Source organism: Solea solea, chromosome 18, assembly GCF_958295425.1.
Source record: "Solea solea chromosome 18, fSolSol10.1, whole genome shotgun sequence".
In the NCBI taxonomy this organism is placed as follows: domain Eukaryota; kingdom Metazoa; phylum Chordata; class Actinopteri; order Pleuronectiformes; family Soleidae; genus Solea; species Solea solea.
In genome coordinates, this window is record NC_081151.1 from 4,371,152 (window position 1) to 4,396,917 (window position 25,766).

The 25,766-nt window shown below is 43.7% G+C and overlaps 3 protein-coding genes across 6 annotated transcripts in view; 1 reads left to right on the forward strand and 2 right to left on the reverse strand.

Moving 5' to 3' along the window:
* The window catches only part of akt1 (v-akt murine thymoma viral oncogene homolog 1), a 33,251-nt gene extending 29,475 nt beyond the window's left edge, over positions 1 to 3,776 (reverse strand). The window contains exon 1 of one of the 2 annotated variants that reach the window (XM_058614483.1): positions 3,604 to 3,776. The gene's annotated coding sequence lies outside the window, so the exon portion shown is untranslated. Of the gene's footprint in view, positions 1 to 3,545 lie in introns of both variants that reach the window. The other variant, XM_058614482.1, reaches the window with a different exon arrangement.
* Positions 1,398 to 13,936, forward strand: zbtb42 (zinc finger and BTB domain containing 42). 3 transcript variants are annotated; one of them, XM_058614480.1, is made up of 3 exons: positions 1,398 to 2,945; positions 9,866 to 10,197; positions 11,415 to 13,936. In XM_058614480.1, exon 3 carries the CDS (start codon positions 11,429 to 11,431, stop codon positions 13,022 to 13,024), a length of 1,596 nt encoding a protein of 531 aa, XP_058470463.1. In that variant the 5' UTR covers positions 1,398 to 2,945; positions 9,866 to 10,197; positions 11,415 to 11,428; the 3' UTR covers positions 13,025 to 13,936. The 3 variants fall into 3 exon arrangements, with proteins under 3 accessions (XP_058470463.1, XP_058470461.1, XP_058470462.1); XM_058614478.1 differs by lacking the exon at positions 9,866 to 10,197; XM_058614479.1 differs by lacking the exons at positions 1,398 to 2,945; positions 9,866 to 10,197 and adding an exon at positions 10,680 to 11,139.
* A 6,685-nt stretch (positions 13,937 to 20,621) lies between these two features.
* siva1 (SIVA1, apoptosis-inducing factor) lies at positions 20,622 to 25,211 on the reverse strand. The gene is made up of 4 exons (XM_058614610.1): positions 25,018 to 25,211; positions 24,546 to 24,737; positions 22,968 to 23,121; positions 20,622 to 20,830 (listed from the first exon to the last, which is right to left on the reverse strand). The coding sequence occupies exons 1-4, from the start codon at positions 25,136 to 25,138 to the stop codon at positions 20,782 to 20,784; spliced, it is 516 nt and encodes a 171-aa protein (XP_058470593.1). The 5' UTR covers positions 25,139 to 25,211; the 3' UTR covers positions 20,622 to 20,781.
* Between the last annotated feature and the right edge of the window lie 555 nt (positions 25,212 to 25,766).

The following is a 25,766-nucleotide window of genomic DNA, read 5'->3' on the forward strand; positions in this document are numbered from 1 at the left end:
AGCATAGCAGAAACTAAATTAGGCTTAATGTGAGATTTGTGTGTCCAAAAATAAAACGGTTGTGAAGAGAAGGCTCTTGTTTACTCTTCCTCTTCCCCTTCTTTGTGCACTGCAGTTGCAAGTGTGGCTGTTTGTGTTCACACCTGACCCAAAGTGGAAGTGGTACAGAGATGTTTGTCCAGAGGAACAACTCTGAAACCTCTCCTAACACACAACAACAAAAAGCTCGAAAACAACTGCCGACACATTCAGAGAGTTAATGTGTGAAAGTGTCCTCGGAGAGATACACTGAGATAGTGCTGCTCGAAAACTAAAAGATCAAATCAGAGATTGTCTTACCTGTTCAAACTCATCTTAATCAGTCTGACACACAAGATAAAACTGGACTGAGGCAACTGATAAACCAGCAGCAGAAGCAGCACAAACCTGCAGGCTGTCCTAACCAAAACACAACCTTTTCATTCATGCCGTACTTCTTCTTTACGATATAAATACAGCTCTGGATGCAGGGGCAAGAGGCAAAAGAGTGATCAATTACCACGCTTGTTCACATAAATGTCACATACTGCAGCAGGCAATCGCTGACCATTGAGGGAAATCAATTTGCCTGCTGCTGTGCCGTCAGAGTTAAGTCATCAAAAGAGAGCTCTGTTTGAGTGACCCCATCCAGCTTACTGATGGGGACAGGAAGTGCATGTGACTATTATTGACAAGACTGCGAGTCATATCAGCGCGGCTCCAGGCTTTAGCACAACGGCCTGTGAATATGAATCAACGTGTATTTTACTGCCTCTCTGGCATCAATGAGCAAAAGTGGAGTTTATTTTTGCTCAGTGTTTTTGTTTATTGCACTGGGGTTGTGGTGCCTGTGTCACACAGTTTCTGCTGGAAGGATCTTGGAAAGAAGGGTTTGAAAAAAAAACAAAAAAACACAGAGTGCAATTCAAAGTCGGGATCACACAAACCGTTGGATCCGTTTGGCATCTTGGTGTGTACTCTGCGACACAGGCATGCACACTTTATATACACATCAGGATACATCACACAAACAAACCTAAGCGCGCACACCACAGCGAAAAAAAGCAACACATGCACAAGACCAGCTCTGGAGCCACAACAGAGCGCTGCTGTTTTTAATGGGAGCGACCTGTTGCAACTGCGGCCTGTGTGGAAAAGCTGGGCTGCTGCCAGCTCTGCAGCCAGCAGCCACTGAATGAACCCAGTACCCTGACAGCGGGTCACATGGTCCTCAGGCCTCTGGGCCACCGCCTGCCTGCCCGCCCGCCCGCCCGCCCGCCTGCCTGCCTGCCTGCCCTGCTGTCAGTGCAGCTTTCAATCATTCATCTTTCTGGCTCCTGCTCCAGGGGCCACACCATTCAATGCAAATCAGTGTCATGCAGCAAAGATGCCACACACCGAGCCTGTCACCGGGCCAGAGAAGACGGTCCCATTGAGTTTATGGCAGGAAGTAGAAAATCAGGTCAACATCCCCGCACTTCCTTCATCACAGATCAATAGATACAAGACTGTTTTTGCTCTATTTTGTGCCGTCATGTGGGTAAACAACTAAGTCAGCAGCTGCGCTGTGGCTACAAAGCTGGAACATGACACTCAAATATTAAAAGAAAGAGAAAACAGAACAACACGCTTTCACCTGTTACTTGAAACCAGTCCCTAAAGTGACTTTTAAGTTTGTGTTTTTAATGAAACGACAGAACCAGTGCTTCTGTGCTCTCTACTACACACACACTGTGCCAAGTTCCTCTTTCACGTTCTATGAAATCACATCAGTGGGTACGTGAATACACAAGACCGCAGCTATTGCAACCTTGAAAGACAAGAAAGCGCTTGGCTTTTAATCCTGTGGTGGCATGAAGCACAACCAGAATATGAATCCTTGTGTAAATGTGTTTGTTTTCATGCTGCAGACAAGCCGGGGAACAAGGCTGAAGATGCATCACAAAGACTGTTTTGTCCTTTTTCAAAAAAACAACAAAGACATTAAAGTCACTGCCTATAATGACATCACGCGGCTATTAAATGTTGAGCAGCTCAGACGAATGAACGTCTTCTCTCTTTTGGGAGGCACATGACAGCAGGACCGCGACGTGACGTTGACATCGTCGTCAGAAGTTATATCCCCCCTTTTTTTTGTGGACAATATACGTAAACGACTGTGGCACAGACTGGCAGACAGAGGGAGGGCAGTCGCCATAAGCCTGCGTACAAATTTCAAACATTCCTCAGATTCTGCATGCAACTGGTGGCACATTTGCGTCAATGGAGCTTCAAGTGGATTGGGTAGGAGGTGGCTGGTATTTTTTTAAATAGAGCGGGGACAGCCAAGCAGTCACTGACTGCATCACTACATCAGTTTGTTGCGTCTTCTCTGGGTTACATGCCAAGTCCCCCTACACACACACACACACACAGGACAGATGTAGTCTCATGACCAATACAATCACTTTGAAACTAAAGGTGGAACCGGTACAACATGCCTGGGGACAAAGTTCTCTCTCCATACCGTGTCTGCGTGTGTGTGCACGCGCGTGGATGTAACTTCTTCAAACAATAACAAGGCTTCACACTGGTGGAGAAGACACTAAATCCTGCACATCCACGATGAAGCCCGGTGCTGGATGAGATGACCAGCTGACAAACTTGCTCATCTGGACTCCCACCACATGAGCACACTTTTGCGTCACCGACGGAGGATTTCTAGGAAAATGAAGCCACTTTTTGAAGAACCACTGTAGTTAATATGATTTAGTGAACACACATGCACAACTGGATGGGAACAGTGAGGACAGTGAAGCCTTGACGCCAAACAGTGACCCACATTCATTACAGGAGAGGAAAAAGAAGAAACTACCATCTTATGATCTCTGAACTGTGCATGAAAATGATCACAGGAGGCCATTTGGAGAGCAACAACAACAAATACAGTATGTATGTGTGTGTGTGTGTGAGACAGTGAATGCACCACAGCAACAACAAGCTAGGAAAGCTAGCGTAAAACGAGTGTCTGCTAATTTATTTCCTACTCAAACAAGTAAACAAACGCAGTGGTAGGTCACAACAATGAATGAACTACTCCCTCGCTGAGCTCATTTGTTTTCATTTCACCTCCTGAGCCACGAAGTACAAGCGAAAACAACTTTCTCGTCGTGTAAAGTGAACGGGGCTGCGGATATTTTGGCCTCAGGGCTGTGTCTCAAAAGTGGTCATTGTCAAAAAATGAATGGTTAACATCTACACACAGAGAGTGAGAGGGAGAGGGAGAGAGAGGGAGAGGGGGAGCGGGAGAGAGAGAGAGACGTGCTGTTGTTTGAAGGAAGGGGGAAGAAAAACACACAGCAGCGCGTTGTAATTCATTACAGGACATTTTTATACGCCAGTGACTAAAGAGAAAACTTCCTCCGCGAGGAAGAGTGCGCAGAGCAGCTCATTTCACGTTTGCATTTAGCGATAAAAAGGATATGGGGCCTAGCAGGGCAGCTTGGGTGAGAATAACCGCATCCCATGTAAGTACAATGGGGACCTACCCAGTCTAGCTGTCGACCTCTTGTAGTTAACCATGCGAAGGAAACGCGGACATTTTACCTGGGCAGGAATTCAACACTGTGTCCGTCTCATTACAAGGAGCAGTTTCGGCCGTATATTAAGTTGATAAGTCCTTCAACAATCTGGACAAAAGTGCTCTCATTTACTCCGTTTCTCTTGCCTTTCTTCCACTACACCTCCCAAACGCGCAGTCTGCAATGCCTCTGTGGCAGCCTGCTCTCCCGGGTCCTAGTGCCTTGCCGGTTAATGTGTGTATATGTGTGTGTGTGTCTCACTCTTTCATATGAGCCGTAGTCCCATTAAAAAAAAAAAACGTGGCCTCGTTGAACTCTGTGTTCACACATTACCTTCATTCTACCACAAGTGGATTAAGTTGCAATCACAATGTTCAGTTTCTTTCAAAATAAAAATAATCATAATAATAATTGTCCAATTTATTAGATGTACTCATTCAATGGCACTAAAGCTAAAAAAGCAGCTGTGGTTCAGTGGTAGCAGGGATGGATTACTGAATGGGCCCCAGGCCCAGGGGCCCAAGGGCTACTATCTTGATATTTGAATGGTGCCTTGAAGCCAAATTTAAAAAAACTGACTATGTGATGTGATATGTCGTAATAGGGCCCATCAATTTGTTTGTGTTTTATTTACCCCTGATATCTGAAATGGGCCCCTCAGCCAAATAACAGTGGTTATTATATGAAAACTTTTACTTTTACTCCACCCCTGATGTTTTGACGGGGCCAGTCAGTCAATTAACGAAGATTAAATTATGTAATATGTTTAATAGGGCCCCTGAATTATATTACTGTAGCATCTGAGGTTTTATTTCTAAAATAATAATAATAATAATAATAACTATTATTATTATTAGTAGTAGTAGTAGTAGTAGTAATAATTGGATGTGGGGTGGGGGGGGGGGGGGGGTGATAGAGTGAGTTGTCTTTAAACCAGAAAGTCAGAGTTCAATTCTAAATGTGAATGTGGAGGATAGAAAATGCCGCATATACTGTAGTATTTGTAGTGTATCAGGTCTATTACCTGTTCCATGTACGTCGATTGGCGGACGAGCCATAAGTAAGCAAATTTGTGAATATTTCATTATTATCTGTTTCAAAAATTGAGCAGATGGAAGAAAAAGAAAAGACATTGAGCCCAGAATCGTTCATAAACGAAAAAGGTGAATGAGTGAAATAATAAAGTGACCGTTTCTCCTCTGAAACGGCATGAACGTGCGCACTCATAGCTTTATACATGTGACATTTGTATTTGTATTTTATAATCTTGGATTTCGACATCTCTCTCTCTCACTGACTGCTATCACTGCTCTCCTCCCGTGTTGTTAGACTTTGCCACTGCTGGTGCAACACTCATAGCACATACAGTACAGCATGTGTAGGCACAACGTTTGTGTGGATTCTGATATGACCATACTCACTCATGTCACGTAATATATCCATGTATTGGACATACAGTACATCTACTGTAGGACCACATACCAAAAGGACACAGTGTCATTTAAAAAGTGCAGTTGATGATTGGATGTGATTTTCATAATAAATGTATTATAGAAACAAAATAACAAATAGCCACCAAGGAAACCAGAACTATTTACTTGAATTGTTGCCAAAATTAACTTTATATCAACTCATCGACTGTATGACAACAAAGTGACAGCAAACTGTTGTCATTTATAGATAAAAGTGCAATTTAATGTAAAAGAAAAAAGTGGCAAAGTATTAAGGACTGTGCAAAAGTCTTGGCTCTTAAGTTGAGAAAAACTCAAAATAGTGATGCTCACACAGGACGTGGCAGTTGAGTTGATACATAGCCTTATCTACAGGCAATATAAACTTTATTTATAGATTGAGCACTTTTAAAAATTAATATAGCACAACATCCACCTAAAAAAAAAAATGTCAATAAAAGACATAACATCAGGCACGATGCTGCTTGTCAAGTGCTTTATTTAGGCTTTCTCTCTGTGTTTCCATTTACATTTCCAATAAAAGACACATATAAACTTAAGATTAGTTTCTTAGTAATGCAAGCTAAATCTTTCTAAATATACCTTTGTAACTGAGTCCCTTTTTTTGGCATCAGAGGAAATACTACTCTCAACTGATTCATCACTGGGTTGCTTAAGCAACACAAGAGAAATGTAAAAGCATTACACTTTATATTAGACTCTATCAGATTAGGGAACCTGCTTGTTTTACCAGGCTGTGTTTAGATAAACAGTCGTCTCCGACCACAAAGACTCGTTGCCAGGGAAGTAGGAGTTAAACCAGTTTAGGACAAGTACAGACAGGCCACTTCAGTTAGTGATCCACTTTATCAGAGAGCTCACATCACTGGGTCATCAATGGGTAAAGAACCCTGATATTTGATATCAATTGTGTTCATAAATGATCATGTGTGAGCACTGCGCGGTCTCATTTTGTCCATTTCACTCAGCGTTGTCCAGTGAACGACAAATAAATATACAGTTACTGTGTGTGGGTTGAAAAATGAAAAACAGGGTGAGAGAAAAGTTCCACATCAAGTGAAAAACACGGTGCGGCAGTGACAGATGCCAGTGTTCTCCTCTGGGATGAAAAAAAACTTTGTGGCCTCTGCTCCCTGTCTCTCAGCCTCCTCTGTTGTCATTTCCCCTCTTTGTCACTCACATACTGTAATGTGTTCCTCGTCTTCCTCGTCTACTATGCATCGGTCTTGCCAAGCTGTTCCTCTCATACAAACAGAGCGGAGTGAGGGTATCCCTCCTCCTCCTCCTCCTCCTCCTCGCCCTCGTCTGCCTCTGCTCCCGGTGATGGGAATGCCTGCCCTGTCAAAAGTGTTTTTAACGGCTTTTCGTGCGATCTCGTGCAGTATCTGACCAGAATATGACTTAAAAAGAACAGATAGGAGAAAAGTTGAAGGAGAAATTAACAACAGAAGGCTGGAAGAGCCATAATAGGGAGGAGGTGGGGGTGAGTGAGGGGGTCTGACCAGGACTACATCGCCCAGCAACTGCACCGCAATGTGGCTCGTCCTGATGAATTATCTGTTCTGTTGCACGGCTAAAGAATCCCAGTTCTAACTACTGTATATGCACTAACGTTTACTTGGTTACTGTCTGATGAACAAAAGGGTCTAAAAGATAAAGATATATTTAATATGTGAAGCTAAAGAGAAATAATCCTGAATGTTTGTTTGTATATGTTACATTTCTACATCTGTCTTCCTTTTATATTACGCAAAAAAAAAATACCATTGTTACCACTGCTCCTGAGCATCAGCTACTCGGTCCAGCTACATTTTTACAACGGTTTTAAATTTGGTTGTGCAAACATTGTGCAACATTTCGACGTTTTAAAGGAAAGGATAGAAACACATGGGGCTACACGTGCATTTCGTTCACTGGCCACATCTGTTTGGATCTACATTTGGACATAATGATTTTTATTCCATCAGGATGTGTTAGAAGTTAGACAAAATGTCTACATTTGCAAGCCCATCCCCACAGTGAGACTTTTGGTCCGGTGGAGGGAGAGTGATGTGGTTGGACTGTGGTTGGATGGCTGGCTGGTTGGCCGGTCAGGCTACACTGGAATGCGGGGTCTTTTGTTTGTCTGAGAGAGGAGTGGGTCAGGGGGAGAATGCCATTGATGATTGTAGAGAGGAAGAATGAACCTCCAGGAAGTGTTTCTCTCTCTCTCTCTCTCTCCCCGCTCCCCCACTCTCATTCTCTATCTTTTTCTGCGTGTGAGAACCTTCACCGTGTAGAGCCTCTCTCTGAGGCCTCAGTCCCCAGGCACAACCACTGCTTTGTCTTGCCCTGTGAACACACACCCCTCCTCTACTGGGCGCCTACGTTTGCCAGGGCCAGTGAGACACAGGGCCACTGGTCCTATTCTTATCCACACCGCTGCTCCTGCATGGGTAGCATGTGTGTGAGTCACTGCTGAATGGAGATTTACTTTATAATAAATGTATGCATTTGATAATAGTTGACTCTGTTTGGTCTGTGTGAGTAGACTGTGACTGAGGTAGTGTTTGTGTGTATGTAACTGCAGCACAGGTGCGGACAAAGGGCGATTTCACCATTTCCCCCCCCCACTTGATGCTGCTGTGTTTGTTTCATTCCCATTCTATTCCAGTGTCTGATTAAATTTGACCAGTTTTTTATTTATTGATTAGATTTTTTATTCCAAACTTTTACTCATAAAACTCTTATTTTCTTTGAAGGACGGTGACTTTGACGTCGACTTTTTGTCCATTTTATTTGTTTTTTTCAATCCCAACTTCCTCTGGTGATCGAATAACTCATTCATCTCTGGAAATTAGTAAAAAAAAAAAAGTATACTTTTTGGGTGAAGTGGCCCTTTAGATTATAAATAAACTAAAGGGGAAATTCCTTCTCTGCGTTTAACTCATCCTCTAAACTAGAAAGCAGCACCTATGGAGCACTCAAACCGGCAACCCTCCAGTTACAAGCCACGTTCCCTTTCCACTTGACCATGGGCAGCCCATAAAATGCTTTTTATTTTATTTTTTTATTTATCAAGTAGAATTTTCTTGTGACTCTTTTCAGGGCCACTTCTCTGTGCGTTCACTCGTACTACAACCTGTGTGCAGCTGTTTCTCTTCACAAGTGCACGCAATGCTGCAGTAAGATGATTAGTAAGACACATTGTGCGGACTCATTTGAAATGGATTAATTTAATGGACATTTTATATTAAACCCTTTAAAGCCTCAAAATGTCCATCTGGAATTTTTTTTGGTTTATCTTAACCAAGAAAACGTCCTGTAACGTAAGTGCTTTTGCCCATTTTTCCAGAATAACGTTCAATATCTGGCAGTTATTTACAATTTACTGCATGTTAAAGTAGTGCATTAATAATTTAAAGTGCAGAAAAACCAAAAACCAAAACATATTTAAAATAACATTTGGTTTACTTTGTCTCAATGTGCAAAAACAGGGCAAAACATAAATGGAAACTTCTTTATGTACAGGCGTTTTTTTTCCAACTCTCTTCTCTCCGGCTTCCTGCAACAGCGCGAGTGAAATTACCGTAATAACCACATGTTGGCGTTTGACGTGCAACTTCTTAGCTTTCAGAAACCGCTGGAATTTAACCGATGGCACAAACCGCCGTGATTAAGGGTTAAAATTTACGCACTACAATTTTAAGTACATTTTTAGACCAAATAAAGACGATTTTTTTTAAATTTAAACAGGATGCCACTGTGTCTTACTCATGCTCATCTGGACACGACATAAGGGTGCAAATATCTGTCTACCCTCTCTAAGGGTAACAGCCGGACTAAAAATGGAATAAAGCAGTAAGTGGATAAGAATTTAGCCAGTGGCCTCCTCTGACCAGTGGCTGCCGCCTCCCGTCACATTGCTCATTCCCCCTCTGTGTCAGAAGGCTGCGAAGAGCTGCAAATGGCCCTTTCAAAACACACGACAGCTGGAACACAGGGCAAAGGTGACCGAGGCAGTTGGGGGAAGCACAAGGAGGGACAAGGGGAGGGAAGTGTGTGTGTGTGTGTGTGTGTGTGTGTGTGGAGGGGGGGGGGGGACATGAGCAGCTGCAAACCCGTCCCTGTTTCTCTGCACTGTGCCACCATCTCTAGCTTTAACAATTAAAGAACAAGCTCTCAGAACTCTGTGTGTGTGTGTGTGTGTGTGTGTCTGTTTGTTTCTGAGGACAAATTTAGGTTGAAAACAATTGCTGGGACGACATGTTTGCAGGTGCTCAGAACCTTTAAGGGCATTTTTGAGGGTTAAGACTACACGTGTACCACTCAAACAATTCAAGGTATGCCTCAGTGTCTCAGTTGAAAATCTTTATTGATTGATACAAACTGTCACCGACCTGTCGAGGGGCTGGATGGATTCATAATCGCAGAGGAAAATCGAAGGCTGGGCCGTTTAAGTGCTTCGTTCATTTTCTGAGCAGAAGTAAGAGGCTACAGGGAATGCATTAGGTCCACTAATGTGCGCGTTATCAAATGTGTGTCTTTTGAAATGAAAACAAACTAGAAATCTTATGAGTATGAGGACAAAAAAAAGGGGCTCTGGTTGATTCGGATGGTGGAATGAGAGGAAGAACAGCTCTAAAATGTTATCAAGATGCCCTTTAATTTATCATTGTTGTATATGCGTCATGTATGCAAATACAATTTTTTTTTAAATAAAATTAATCACATTTTAAAAGCTGGATTTGAGCCTAGATAGGAGTCAAAGTTTGTTTTAAATGCTTACAAATAAAACTTTAAAAGTTTGAATAACAACAGCTCCCCGTGTCACAGGGACAGGTGTTTTACAGCCACTCTTGATGTGAGTCCCCTGCACGACTACTCTGCTGCTGCTGCTGCTGCTGCTACTTGCTGCCGCTGTGTGAGTTCACGCAGTAGTGCCGAAGTTGTGGCGGCGCGCTATCGCGAGACTTGGGCCATTATCAACCTGCTTGACACACAGCAGCAGCAGCAGCGCTGAGTGCAGCCTGCTTTGCCAGGGTCGGACTGGAGCTCAAGAAACGGCGAGGAGAGAAGCGAACATCTGGACGCACATCATGAAAGGAAAGCCGAGCTTGTAGAGAAGGGGCCGAGAAAACGGACGACGATAACGGGCGGAAGTGAATGTAAGTGTCGCGTTTTCTTTGATGTGAAAAAACCGGGGAAGCGAAAGTTAAAGTGTACTAAGCCTCGCCGCTTCGTTTCAGCGCAGTTTTTTTCCCCTGCTGTGCGAGTTCCTCCGCTGTTTAAAAGGATCCCAGCAATGCGTTTCCCAACACGGACACGGAGCTCGGTTTACTGCGCCCTCGGCCCTCCTTGTCTCCTGATAGCAAGCACTTTTCTTCTTCTTCTTCTTCTTCTTCTTCTTTAGTCCAATAATCGAACATGCTTCTCGCGCAGTAAGCGACACACACTTTTTTTAAATCTTTTTTTTTTACAGCATCAAACTTAAACATTAATTTTTCACACCTTTTAAGCTAATCCAACACAGTTGTGTGTGCGTAAAAAGTCGCTGTACTGATAAACTGATTTTATTATTTATTTATTTATTTATTTATTATTATTTTTAAAGTTCTCGTACATGTGGACGTGTGGTGTTATCAGTGACAGGTCGTGTGCGTTTTTGGTGTCTTTTTTGGACCCGAGTTAACATATGGCATTAAGGGTAGCACAGCTGGAGGTAGCGTTTCCATTGCGGTGATGTCAGAGCAGCTGACTCCACAGCTTGCAGTGTAATTAGCAAACAGAGCAGCAGTTTACTCACTCCGTCTGCGCGGCTCTTATTTTTTTATTTTTTTTCCTTCTTTCACGCCGGCCTCCCTCCCCTCTCCAGCGGACAGGCTGCTGCTATATCTAGTATCGCCTGCTTGTTCTGTAAACACCGCTGCTGGTGTTGGTGTTGCGCTCGGAAACGCGCCGGTGCGTCGACGGCGTTTGGCTACATTTTGGAGAGAGAGAGAGAGGGGGAGGAAGGAGAGAGAGAGAGCGCAAGACGCGGACTTGACTTGTTCCAAAAGCGAGCACTATACGTGGATCAGCGGATCCGTTTACACCGGGACACACGATGGGTGGGTGAGCAGCAGCAGCAGCAGCGTGTCCTGCATCACTGTCGGTGCACGGTGTTTGTTCTCAACTTGGATAAAGTTGTTAGTGTGAATCGATCTTTAAAAACCATGTGATTTTTTTTCTTGATGACACTTTAAAAATAAGAATGTTGGCTGAAGTTATTTCTCCCATTTTCTGTTGTGTTTTTCGCGACTCGCCTTTTGCCCTCTCTCTCTCACTCTCTCTCGCTCTCTCCACTTTGCTCATCCAGTATCCTGTTTTTCCTGTTTTTCGTCAGGTTATGAAGGAAGAATGGAGTTCCCGGACCATAGCCGCCAGTTGCTGCAGTGTCTGAGTCAGCAGCGTCACCAAGGTTTCCTCTGTGACTGCACTGTTCTCGTCGGAGAGGCTCGATTCAAAGCGCACAGAGCCGTGCTGGCCTCCTGCAGCATGTACTTCCATCTCTTCTACAGGGACCAGCTGGACAAAAGGGACGTTGTGCATCTCAACAGTGACATTGTGACAGCCCCTGCTTTCAGTCTGCTCCTTGAATTTATGTATGAGGGGAAGCTGGAATTCAGCACTCTGCCAGTGGAGGATGTCCTGGCAGCGGCCAGTTACCTCCACATGTATGATATAGTGAAAGTGTGCAAAGGCAAGCTTAAGGATAAGGAACTTTCCTCCCTGGATGAAAAGCTGAGCGAGAGTTTTGGACTCGGCTGCCTGGACAGGGAGAATTCCTCAGACGGGGAGCTGCACAGTAAGCAGCTCATCCGGCGACTGCCCCAGACTCAGTCTCCGGGGCTGCACAGGCCCCTCCCTGCAGAAGACTTTGACATGGACAACAGCGAAGTCGGACTGGCTGTCACAGACTGTGATAGGTCTACAAGGAGCAGGCAGAAGGCGAACGGTCACTCTGGCAGGTCCCCGGACCTTGTAAGTGTCAATTATGTGTCAGCAGAGGCCGAGCCCTGCGTCCAAACAGCTGGAAAAACAAAAGCTGATGTCAGTAGTTCCACCGTATCACTGTCCCAGAGGTCCCGGGCTTCAGATGACATGGACTGTGCACTGGATTTGTCTTTCAAGCCTCTGTCTAGCAGAGATCCCTTACACCCCTCCTACGTGGCGGGACAGCTGGCCCTCGACAGCCAGCAGCAGGGCATTGAGCCACTTGTTAAAGAGGAACACGACTTGCTGTCAGAGCAGGAGGACAGTGAGCCGACGAGCCCTGAGAGCCAGCGCTTTGGGAATAGTGCCAGGGGCTCGGTGGTGACAGGGTTCGCTGCCCTCTTCCCAGGCAACAACGGCTCCACAGCCGCCCTGCTCTCCCAGGAGGAGGACCTGATGGACGAGGAGGGGGAGGCCTGCCGAGGGAGGGAGGGCGCTGCTGGCAGGGAGTTGGAGGAGAGGAGGAGCAGGCTGCTGGGGGACAGCGAGGAGGAGGAGGAGGACGACCTGGCCTCCTCGGACATCTCCACCTCCAGCGGGGTGCTCCTGCCGCCGGGGCAACAGGTGTGCGTGTGCCCACTCTGCAGCAAAGTCTTCCCCAGCCCCCACGTGCTGCAGCTGCACCTCAGCTCCCACTTCCGCGAGAAGGAGGGCGCTCGCTCCAAGCTGTCCCCCGACGGCTCGGTGCCCACGTGCGTGCAGTGCAACAAGACCTTCTCCTGCATGTACACGCTGAAGCGGCACGAGCGCACACACTCGGGCGAGAAGCCGTTCACCTGTGGCCAGTGCGGCAAGAGCTTCCAGTACTCCCATAACTTGAGTCGGCACGCCGTCGTCCACACGCGCGAGAAGCCTCACGCGTGTAAGTGGTGCGAGCGGCGCTTCACTCAGTCCGGGGACCTGTACCGCCACATCAGGAAGTTTCACTGTGGCCTCGTCAAGACTCTCTCCATTGGATAAAAGCGCTCTCGCCCCGGTGCCATGGCATAAATGTCTTCACCACACACCGAGTACTATTAATTCACTTTTTTTATTATTTTCTGTTAGTACAAACACACACACACACACAAACACGTCTGTTTGCAGGAAACATATCTCCTGGATTCTACCCCGATGTGGCATTTTCTCAAGTTAAAGACGTAGCAGCTGTAAGACTGGAGCTGTTGTTGTGTCGTGTCTGTGCTGGAGGTGCACAGGCTGTTCAACATTAACATGGGTGCTGTGAAACTCAAGCTGGATCCCTGTGTGAGTGTGTGTGAGCTGTGAGGAGAACAAATCAGATCATGCACTTGTTTGTTTTCTGTGTCAATCTGTTTCTTTGAGTTTATTTGAGGATGAAGTATACGCTGGAAGGAGAGGAGTAAAAAAAAACAAAGCAAAACAAACATCCAATGTTTCGTAGCCTCCGGGCGACCGAGCGACGACTAACGCTAACATATGTTAATACAATCGTTAGAAAATGTGTGCACGTGGAAGATCAGAACCGTCCGTGAGTAGCAATATGTGATTTTCTTTTTAATACTCCTACATCATTATTATTATTATTATTATTATTATTATTATTATTTATTTGGGATTTGTTTAGTCCTTGAGTAAACTTATCGTAAGGCAGCAAAAGTAATGAAGTCTGACTACTGGAAGTATGATTATTCTTTTCACAAGAAGTAGAAGTTTTGTTTGGTTGAAATGAAGTTGATTACATTTTTGATTGTTGTTTATATAACACGAGGCAGGCAGATCATCATGACGTCACTGTTTCTTTCTTTCATTCTGGGTCTCGGGGAGGAGGAGAGTCTCCCTCTCTCTCTCTCTTAAGTCGCACATATCGATGAAAACAGCCTGGCAATAACTACTTAAGAAAAGTTGGGATGGGGGGGGGGGGGGGAAGTAGCTCTAAGCTGATGCCTGTAACACTGGTGCCTCATGAAGTTCTCAACACTTTTACTGAGTGAACTCACTAAAAAAAAAAAAACTGGGACGTTTTGCCACGCCTTCTTCTCAAATGAGTGACTTTTTCCTGGCCTTAAATGACACTCCCACCTGCCAGGTCATAACGAGGGTAATTGAAATACTTCACAAGGATGTCGTAAATGTGTTTAGTCAATTAAACGTTCATTTAACGACTCGTTTGGTTTTAAAGCAAACGGTGACCTTGTTATTTCCTGGTGTGGACGTTTAAAGGGCACACGCTGACAAAACCCTCAGCAGGAAGCGCGGAGAACAGGTGGATGTTCCAGTGCTTTGTTTATCTGTCCAAGCCGTGTCATTCGTCGCGTGATTTGAAACCTTTTTTTTTTTTTTCCTTCACGTCATATCTTCTTATTGTACGCGTGTGTACGTTACTACTGATGAAGCTGGAGCCTTTTAGTGATGCTGTCCCTGACTGGACAGGAAATGGGACTTCCTCCCTGTTGTCACATTCTCTTCGGGGTATATTATGTCTAATCTGTCCTGAGAAGACTTGATCAGAATTTATTTATTAGTTTGACTTGGTTCAGGGGTTTTTACCGTCGTCGGTAGGTGTCGCTCTTATTTCTACTTTAAGCTTGAAGAGACGTCGTCGGTGTCTTGCCTTGCGATCTTGGTACTCATTAACTGTTTGTTTTTTTTGGGGGGGGGGCCTGCTGTCTGTTTTTATTTTCTCTCCTGTGCAAATCAAGTTACTGTAATTGTATTTTAATATGCCGTGTGTGTAGAAACCTCTATGGAGTATTCAAGATTTGTCACATGGAACATAGAGAAGCACTTGTTTTTGTTTTTTTTGGTTAGCATGCATTATAGTTTCATCACGATTGTCTAGGCTGCTATTTCTTACTCTGTGTATATTTAATGTATATATATATTCTATTTATCAGACAGTTTTTTTTTTTGTTATTTTCCCGTGTTACATCGCACGTAAGAGTCTCCGCCGCGAGTTCTCACGGTTCCTTTTCTTGACTTGATTGGACTCCACCTCACTACAAATCAGAGCAGTTCTGCCACGGGGGGGGGGGGAACAGTGGTTCTCAAGCACAGCCACACTGATACAGCATCGGCCTACCTATAGAAATGAGACAATACAGGCATTGTCGTTCGTCCCCCCCCAGCTCCACCTCCACCTCCACCTCCACCACCAAGAACCAGGTAGTTCTCAAGGGAGCATTGTGTATCTCCCTTCTAGCTGTGGGGAGAAAAGCCAGCACAAGTCTCTCTTTGCACTTTTCTGTATTGAATGGAGCCCCCGGAATGTGAGAAAGGTATGAAGCAAAGGGAGGAGAGAGGGGAGGAGACTTTGAAACAGGTGTAATGTTTGTAGGCATCAAAGAAGAGCCCAGTTAATATATGCTCCATTGTTCCCGCTATATCACATGTGTCAAACTCAAGGCATTTGGCCCGCGAGATAATAATGCTACGTCTTTCCTGCTCTTTTTTTTCTGACTCACTGATTCGTACCAAGTTACCTCGTTACCAGTAAAATAAATGAAACAAATTAAATGTGGACTTTCAAAAAACACAGAGCCGGAACCGGGGGGGGGGGGGGGGGGGGGTATTTGTCTTTCTCTTTTAACTTTATACATTGAGTAAAAATCGAACACAGTGGAGTAAAATCAGGGAAAGACGGATGGAAAATGGAATGGTGATTTGACCTCATCAGGCCCTCGACTTTGACACCTCAGAGAACAGCAAGCATGAGCAGAGCGGGGGGTTGTTTTTCCAAAAGTGCCAGATTTAGAACAAATTTCTAGAAACTGTCAACTGTGATGATAATAAAGAGGTTGTGGACGTAGGTGTCGGTGACCTGTCCATTTCAGCGAAGACACCCCCTGAGGTGTTTAAAACATACGTGTTGGGGTTTTCCAGCGTTTACGACGGCTTGTGCAGATTTAAAATAGGGGAAAAAAGTCAAATCAAAGCGTTTCTCATGGAACATCTTGGAAATAAAGCGCAGACGAAGCGCACCGTGACTCGGCTCTCTCGTTTACTTGCACAAACACTCGCCGAGCCTTTCACAGTGTCCATTTCAAACCCGAACCATTTCTGACGAGGTGTTAAAGTTAAAATCCAGAGGGTAGACAAAAACAAACCAACGAAACGTGAGATGTAATTATTATTTCCTCTCCCTTTTTATTCGTCGCTGTCTTTATTTATAGCTCCAGGATGATCACCGCATGTGCCTTGTAGACACACGGATGGGTGTTGCATCTGGAGACGGCCTTTTTCCAATCGTGTACTCTCTTGCTCTCGACTGCGGTGTTCAAAGTTCACCGCGGCTGTTGTTCCTGTTTTTTCTACCATTATGGAAAACATTTAAAAAAACAAACAAAAAAAAAACAGACGAACCAAGAGTTTGAAGTCAACTCTGTTAATTTTGCTGCTCTGCAAGAGATTACATTGACGTTTTTTTGAGATTTATTTGACCATTTTTTTGTCAGTTTTTTTGTTTTTGGAACTGAAGACAAGCATTTCTGTGTTTAGGCTGTTTTAGTAGCCAGTGCTACTGGGAACTAACTGGATGTTCCTTTAGTTATTGTCACTGTTGAATGTGAAACACTGAGATTTTGATTGTTGACTTTTGATGGAAACAGTGGAACTCTTGACCGAGGGCTGCGTTTTCCTAACTCATGCTGTATGATCTAAAAAAAAGAAAAAGAAAAATACGACTTTATGGCTACTGGAATTCTGTCCTCTGCAGGATACAACTGTGAAATTGTGTATATTCATGAGAAATATTTATTACTGCATTGGCTTCTTGTGCAACATTTGACTGTCTCTTCATTTTAATTTGGTTTAAAAAAACAAAACAAAAAAAGAAAGGAAAAAAAAGCTTCTAAATGTCTAATGAAAATTTTTTAAAATAGAATTTGTAGAAGTGCCATTAGATTTTAATATAATTTTTTTTAATAAGAAAGGTATATTTTATAGTAATCGATTGCTTCAGTGTTAGAGGTGTAGAGATTAGAGGACAATCTTTATGCAGAGTTGACATTATTGCTTAGAAATTGAGGCGATTTACGTTGATCTATAAAACTGTACGTGCATTTTCTTTGTTTTTCTGCGCTTTCGGAGTGTGCTTGTGTGCGTGTGCTGTGGAAATGTGACAATCTTGATTTAGGTCCTTATTAAGATTATGCATAGAAATTAAAATGGAACAACTTTCTCTCCGTGTGTGGACTTCATTCATTTGCACGAGTCGTTTTCAGACACACACGATCATCAGTGTAAGATTGTTAAGAGCTCTTTTCTCTGTGTGTGTGTATGTGGGGGCAGCACTGCACTGTGTACAGAGACAACAGAATGTGATGATACTGCTGGTCTTGCAGGCCCTATCCCTCTGAAACCATAAACTGAGCTCAAGGACGGAGCAATTTCAAGATGGGCTCCCATTGTTCCCCTGACCTGATGCCAATACACTCTGAAGGAGATAAACCTGAGGGATAAACAGAGAAGCCCACTTCCTACTGTAATCATTACCCTAAAGTCAACTTTGCGTCAGCCTCGGCAAAACCCAAACTTGACACAAACTGGAACCTTTACCAAGTGTGCGAGTCTAATTTAGGCACTTAATGCCAACTCACTGGACACTTTCAACGGGGGGAGGGGGAGGGGGGGGAGAACTTTTAATTATTTCCCCGCTGCACCATGAAAGAAATCCAGCTGCTCTGCGACGTGATCCCAATGGGGATGTGCTTGGGTTCCCACCCCCCGATATAGACATGGGCCGCATCCAACTGCCCCTGCCCCCATCACTGCAACCTCCACCACCCCCCACCCCAACGCTCCCCCAAAACCATGGCCCCAAAAACTCAGCCTCATCCCAGCGCTCTATTGTGTGCGTGGGTAGTAGTTCAGGCAGGCCATTGTCTGGCCCGGCTCCCCTGCACGTACTTTATGCACAAACAGACGACACAGCGGCGCTAGAGCCGGGGCGGGCGGCTCCGACATAAAGACAACAATGTCCTCCCTCCCCAAGATCACTCACAAATAGACCTGCGCGGCCAATACAGCGAGCTCACTCGTGGTAAATAAGGGCTCGACTGCAATGGTGTGGTCACATCACACTGCTAAACATCCACAGCAACATCTCACATCTGTGTGTGTGTGTGTGTGTGTTAACTCTGGACCAAAACCTTCACATGGAAAGTTGGGGCCATGTGACAGGGCTTAGCTGCAGGGCGACGGGTGACGAGCTGGGATATGTGCAGGGTAACTGGGGTGGTGTAATAAAGCATTCCTCTCTGAGGCTCATTTGAGTGATTTTGTGTGTATGTCGTGAACAGTGTGTGTCTCGAGGTACTTGAGAGAAGTTGAGAGCAAAGTTGTAAACGTCCACCACCTCGACAGGGCCAGCGGTGGGAGCCCTTGACCTCTGAAGAGACGGACTGCCAGGGACAGCTGGTGTGGCCCGGGCGCTTATTTATTTATTTCTTAACAAAAGACAGGTGGTCACACTTGAAAAGGGCACACAAACGCAGTCACATGTGCGCTTGTGTACAGACAAGGCACACACACACACACTCACACAAACAGGTAGTTTTGTTTCCCCCTCCTTTCTCCACATGAACACACACGCATACGTTACCATCCACTTAATTTCTCAGGAGCCGCTCGTTTGACTTTCAGACAAAGCCCAGTGTCGCAAAAGAAGGAACAATAATTAAAGTGAATCATATAAGAACCACTTAAACGCATATCAACCAGTGCTCCCGTGTCAAGGGTTTCGCCTTTTTTGGAGCGGCTCACACTCGCTGTGTGTGTCAAGACAGCGTGTCCTTGGTCCACTGTACAGCTGTCACTTACTCACAGTCGTTGACGCATATTTATAGCAGCAGCATCACTGGGCCTGACACACTCAGACCACAGCTGGTCCCCCAAAAGAATGGGTGAAAGACAAAGCCACGTGTTCCCGCTGGTCGGCCACAGTTGGTCCTGTCTGGAGCGCCGTGGGTGATTGTGTGGGCCCCACTTCTCCTCGCAGACACCGTGGCCATAGATGTACAGGGCGAGGGGGGGGGGGGGGGGGGGGGGGGGGATGAGGAGGACCATTCATGGGGTGGGGTGGAGGAGAGAAAGAAAACACACCGTGACCCTTTTTTTTTCCTCCCTCTCCCTCTCTCCTCTGGGTGTCACGGATGGGGATGTACTGAAAACCTTGGCAGCTGCAGCTGTCTTGTTTTTCCAAGGTGCATAAATACGTCACATCGTTGTTAACAAAAGAGCAAAAGGGAGAGGACGGGGGTGGGTGAGACGAGGCATCGGCATCCTTGGACCCTAATAAGCATGCAATCGATAAACATTTTAGATGACTCGCAGGAATGTCATGCCTCAATCACCTGTGTAATGTCCTGTATCTGGAACTTAATTGAAAATGCTTTTGCTAATCCTTCAGATTTAGGAGGAGTTAGAACAGTGGACACTTGTCCTTGGATTGATTGATCAAGCTGAAGGACGGGGGGAGGGGGAGGGGGGTGAAAGGGCTTTTTGTTTCACGAGGTTATTCTGCCCCAAAGACACAAACGATGGCAAACTAACAATTTCTCACAACGTCACTCGCGATATAACAAATTTGTCTCCTTTGGACAAGTGCTCACAGGACGCTCCTTCGGTTATTGGTGCAGAGGAACAACGATTTGTTTCCCTTCTGTAGATGGAACTTTAGTTTTTAGTTCTCGTGGGGACTCCAAACTGAGATGGATTATTAAATGATTCTGTAACATGAGTTTAAAACAAAGTTGTTTACTCGCAGGGAGTTTCTTAAAAGTCTTATCAAGAGCCGCGCAGACAACTCGACGCCTCGCTCGCCAGCAGCTGCCAGGAATCTAGCGGTGCCTTCGGACACCAACTGCACAACTCTTCCCCCCCAAAGACCAGACTGCCACAACTGGCCCTCCAAAACTCCCCCCCGCCACCCACCCCCGCTTGAGCGTGAGACGACGTGACTCAACAGCTCACAGGCTGCACACACAGCGAGCTCCGGGAAGTGCACTCATCCGAGCTAATGTCCAGAAACACCACACGGCGTCATGCGACTGCTCGTTCCGTGAAGACTTCTGCCACCAAGAACAAAAGCACTCAGTGTAGAAGAAAAAGCCTGCGTGGTGAGCGCTCACCGGTGATCAGCTGCTGCAGCCAAGAGGGAAAGTGAGGACTACGCGCCAAGGTCACGTCCAACAGGGATGATGACTGTGACCGACGAGGATCCGTGGTTTTGTTCAACCTCTGGGTCACTTTCTTTTAATTAATAAACTTGATAGCAGACGCCCAAGGTCAGTGCAGACGCACTGGTTTGGAATTTCATTATCATTGCCAAGCGGAAAACAAATAAAAAAAAAAAAGAAAAAAGTAAAAGTCAACTAAATGCTTAAAAAAATGAAAAGAAAAAGCAGCATAGTAGTGTTATTCATTCACAGAAATCACAGTTTGTGTTAGAGTGAATGAGACTTCTTAAAAGGACGTGATGGTTGAAGTGTGCTGCCATCTGCTGATGTGTCCACACCATGATCAACTTTTTAAAAAATCATTCCAAAATAAAAGCATTTTCGTACGACATATGCACTTCAACACGGTCAAGAGTGGTCATAAAAAAATTAATTCAAGTTTATTTCAGCTACTTTTGAAAGACAATACATATATACACAAGAAAACATGAAGAAAAAAAAAGTATAAAATGTGTAATAATTCATATACAATTATGTTCAAGCGTAAACTGGCCCCGCCCCCCTCCTTTGGTGCCTTTTCTTTTATGTCGAGCAACTGCAGCACAGCACTTCGTCATATTGTCCACTGTAACTGTTGTAAAAAGACAATAAAACACAATTAGCTGAATAGATGATATATTTGAGTACTTTCAGGTCACTTTTACCATCAAACAAAGACTTAATACTGTATTAGTTTCTTACTTAAGGGAAACGTGCAGGAATTAGCGACATCTAGTGGTTAGATTTCACAGGTGCAACCATCTGAACGACCCTGCTATCTCCTAATAAGCACGTAGGTGGACCAATGACAGCCTTCAGGTAATGGAAAATATGTAACCTTCTGCATTATCGTAATTACGCGACAGTTTGTGCTATTGGGACATTTGCGGTTACAGTTTCTGAAAGCTGAGAAGTGGTTATTACGGTTATTCACTCGCACTTAAAAGCATCTTTGTTACCAGAGAGGAGAGAGTAGGAAAAACACCTCTGGCCTCTTTTTGGACATGGAGACAAAAAAAAAAAAACTCCAAAGGTTACTTTAAATATGTTTTATATGGTTCAAATTTAACACAAAATCTGGTATTCATGTACAACTACAGTGTTTTGTTTCTAAATAAAACTTTGTTTTTCTTCATTTTAAACTTTAAAACATGCAGTAAATTGTAAATAACTGCCACATATTGAAAATTATTCTGGAAAAATGGGCAAATGCACTTAGTTACAGGACATTTTCTGACCCTTAAGGTTAAAATAAGCAAAAAAAAAAAAAAAGTCCAGACTGACATTTTCAGACTTAGCTTATCAAAGTATCAAGTGCCAAAAACCTAATAGCTTTCTTTTCCAGTTCAGTTCAAACTCTGTCTTTTTTTCCCTCCTTTAACGAGAAATAAAAATCGAGAGTCGACAAAAAAAAAAAAGTCTCTTCTGTGTTTTATCTAAATAAGTGTCACCTAAATGACAATTTTTTTTAAACTTTCTGTCAGGTTGCCGATTGGTTGTGTTACCCACATGCTATGAACTGTGGGTAATTCCCCCTCAAGCAAAGTCTGCAAAATGCGAACTTATGAAAAGTTGCCATAAAGTGCTCAAAATGGCCACTAGAGGGCCCCTCTCACACTATCATGTCACAGTGGGACAGGCCTGAGTCCTCATTGACCTACTGTGAACACACACTTAAAGTCAGCGAGTGTGTGAGGGTGGAGACTGGGTTTTTGTTGGCTTTGTCCATTACGAGCTACTGTAGAAACACTGTCAATAAGTTTGTGGGGATTAAACAAAAACAGAATTCTGATATTCAATTTCTTTAGATAGAACCTACATACTGGACCTTTAAAGTAGAAAAAAAACCAGTTAATTGTGGTTTTAAAACTTAATGTGCAAAAAACAGACACTTGTCGAGAGTGAAACAGTGCATAAACATAGATATATACACTGAACCTTTGTTCATTCCATAATTTAAAAAAAAGAAGCATAATTTACGCAGCACCTGAAGGCATGAAAGATGTGCGACTCATTAACAGACATATTCTTTCAGCTGCCATCGCCTTTTTCATTATTTTACCATACACAAATTCACTTTTGGAACTCCATTTTCAAAATTCACAGCACACTTCAAGCCAAAGCTGATAAAGAACTGACAAAGTTCAGGGTTGAGCGGCATCACAGTGTCACTGAGGCATATGAACAACAACTTTAATTACAAGTCACTTTCCAAATTTGACACAAAGCGCGATATGACGGGTTCTCAAAATACAACGTCGCTCAAGCGCAAGACTGTGGTTCACGGGAAAGAGAACAGATGAAAAGCAGCTTGTGTTGTTTTAACACATGTAGTTATTTTCCAGCTGACATCCAATTAACCTCAGCATGAACTGTCTGTCAGTTTAGAGGCATCTAATGATAGTTCCCAACTGTGATGTTGAAGGAAAAAAAAAAACAAACAAACACTGCAGCTGGAGGAAAAATTCACCCAATGTTTAAAAACAAAAACAAAAAATGACAATATTCTCCTGCCTGATTAGGCTGGACACTATCTAGTGTCTTCAAAAACATAGTTATTTGCTAATTTTAACGAGTCCTAACACAAACGCAAGAATATCAGAGCCGGCGTGTAGAGGACAGCCTCGTTTTTCTTATTTTTAATGAAACCCTTAAGACTTCCTTTTCACAGCCGTGTTGTTAAAACACAGAGTGAACGGAGAGGAACAGGCAATTGATTTTAAACTTACTCTATGATGGTGCAGACAGAGCAGCAGAGGCTGGAGCAGCTGGAACACTGTCGGGTGCAGGAGGAACACGCGGGCCGGTCGCACTGGGAGCACGTTGTCCTGGAAGCCGGGCTCTTCTGACACACACAGCAGCCTGCAGGAGCCGCTGGTGCACCTAAACACAACACAACACACGCACACTCAGCTGAAAGCGCTGGCCATCCTGATCTGTGACTACGCTGACATCTGCTGGTGAAAAATATGAACTGAACCTATGCTTTCAGATCAAAAAGTTTCATTATTTGTATTCGGAGAAATTAACAGTGGATTTTTTAAGTAATTACAGCAAGTTTTCAGCTTCTTAATTGTGAATATTGTCTGGTTTCTTTGCTCCATATACCAAAGAAATAATTCAAACTGAATAATTTTTGTTTTTGGACAAAACAAGACATTTGAGAACATCATCCTTTCCAGGTTTGAGAAACACTGATCGACATTTTCTGACATTTTATGGACCAAACGTTTCCTCGGTTAATCAGGGAAATAATCGACAGATTTATCGATTGTGAAAACAATTGCGAGTTGCAGCTCTTGTGTGCACATGCCAGTCCTCAGAATTAATTATCCATTTGTGCTAATTGACAATTTGACAGTTTTGTAAGAGATTGTTATTGGTGATGTGTCAGAGTGACACTGTATATTGATCTTTGATCACCAGTAGCTAGAAAACATGGGATAAAAAAAAGAAATTGACATTGTACTCAAGCTCCAGCTCAAATGACGACTATTTTGCTCCACTATTCTTTATAGTGTATGACAACGCAAGCTGTAGTTCAATATCAGATTCAAACATTTTATTCTTGTTAAGGCAGCAATGATTAAATGATTACTAATCTGTTTAAGTGTTTTTTTCCCCAATTTCTCAGTCTTAAATGTGAATATTTTCTGGTTTCTTTGCTCGTTATGAGAAAGAAAGTGTTAAACTGCATAATTTTGGTTTGTCCACAAACCAAACAACATCATTTCCAACCAACTTAATATTGAACCAATATCGATCAATTCACTGGGGTGTTTTCTCTATGTGCTCTCCCACATGAGAAAATCCTGCTTTATTCTGATTTATTTCAGTTTCAGTGACCACATTTTGGCCTTTCATAGACCATAAACATCCCATCAAGGCCTCAATGAGATCTAGTTGTGTTTCTGCAGGAAAAAGGACACACTTGAGTCTATGGCTGTGGCTCACACTGATTTTCATAATTGATTAATATGACGATTATGTCCCTGAATCGAGTAATCGTTTGGTCCATAAAAATGTCAGAAAACATTGATCAGTGTTTCTCAAACCTAGAAAGGGTTGATGTTCTCAAATTTCTTCGTTTTGTCCAAACTAACAAAAACTATTCTGAAAACGTGTTTTAAGTCCTTAAAAACAATCCAATTAGGGGGACAGCTTGTCCACAAGTACAGAGAAAGAGAAGAATGTAGTTGTTGTAGTCGTCTCTCAAGTTCCCAAAGATGACAGTGGTATTAACTTCTATTTCCATGAGGTCATTCATGGTTGCCATTTTGTATTTTGGACTGTAGTCACGCTCTCACCTGGAGCAGCGTTTGTTTTCGTCAGTCTCCCATCATGTCCAATCAGTGTCTGTCCTCTCAGCAGGTTCTGTCTGCTCGCAGGTGTTCCTGCCGAGGGTCCACTTGTCTGCGGCTCCGCACATTTCTCCTCCGCGGTCCAGAGTTTATCCATCACAGATTTGGCCCCGTTAAAAAGCAGGTTCTTCGTCTTATCTGTGGATAATAAACAAAAGTGGTGTGAAAACACACGTGACGTCACTCAGGAGCACATAAATAACATTGAGTGGAGTTCAGGGACACGGTAGATGTTGTTTACTGATCAATAACAGGTGCAACAAACGAAAGAACTGTGATTATACTCGTCTCGTTGTTTGAGGGAAATAAACTTATACTAAACGTTAACCAATACAACAATATCAAGTACGTTTTAAGAGATTATTCAACAACTAGAGCGCGTGACGCAGCCAACACACGCAAGCTAGCGAGCACTCACCGTAGATTTCCTGTCTGTATTTGTTCCCAAACACGCTGAAATTGTTCAATTCCTGTTGCCCGATGTGTATTTTGTATTGTGAGGAGAAGGTTTCCGGAAAAGGACACGTTCTTTTCGGCATTTTAGCTGCTTGAAAACACGAGAGTCCTGACGCGGCAAGTCAACCTACAAACTTCTCACTTAATGTCGCGGGGAAAAAATGTAAAGGAGGCCAATCAGACGCGTTCTTTATGGTCACGTGAAAGCTCAGAGCCAATCAAAACAACCGCTGTTACTGTCACGTGATAATTGCGCCCCGCATTAAACTTCGCCCACCTTGTGCTGCGTTCATGGACTGTGGGTATTTTCTGTTATTTCATTGTATTTATTAATTTTTTATTTTTTCCACATTAAATCAGTAGATGTGCATGAATTATGTTCTCATGAACTGTTGTTTAAAGCAGTTTGAATACAATAAACACATGTTTTAACTCATGTTTGCAAAAGGGGTTTCAGAATTTATAATAGCCGGATAAATAGAAGACAGCAAATATGGGATGAGAACGCACAATGAAGACAGATATTTGACATTAATGAGTTTATAAAATGTTTTGCTTGATGACTGTCTGTCATTTTGTAAGTGGCCATGTTTTATTAAAGGCCTTTTAACCCAATTTTAAGTATTTCTGTTCCTGCCCACACTATAAAAAATAATCTACAGAAGGCTGCATCATGAATCTATTGTTGTTTATTTGAAAACTTTTGTGCTG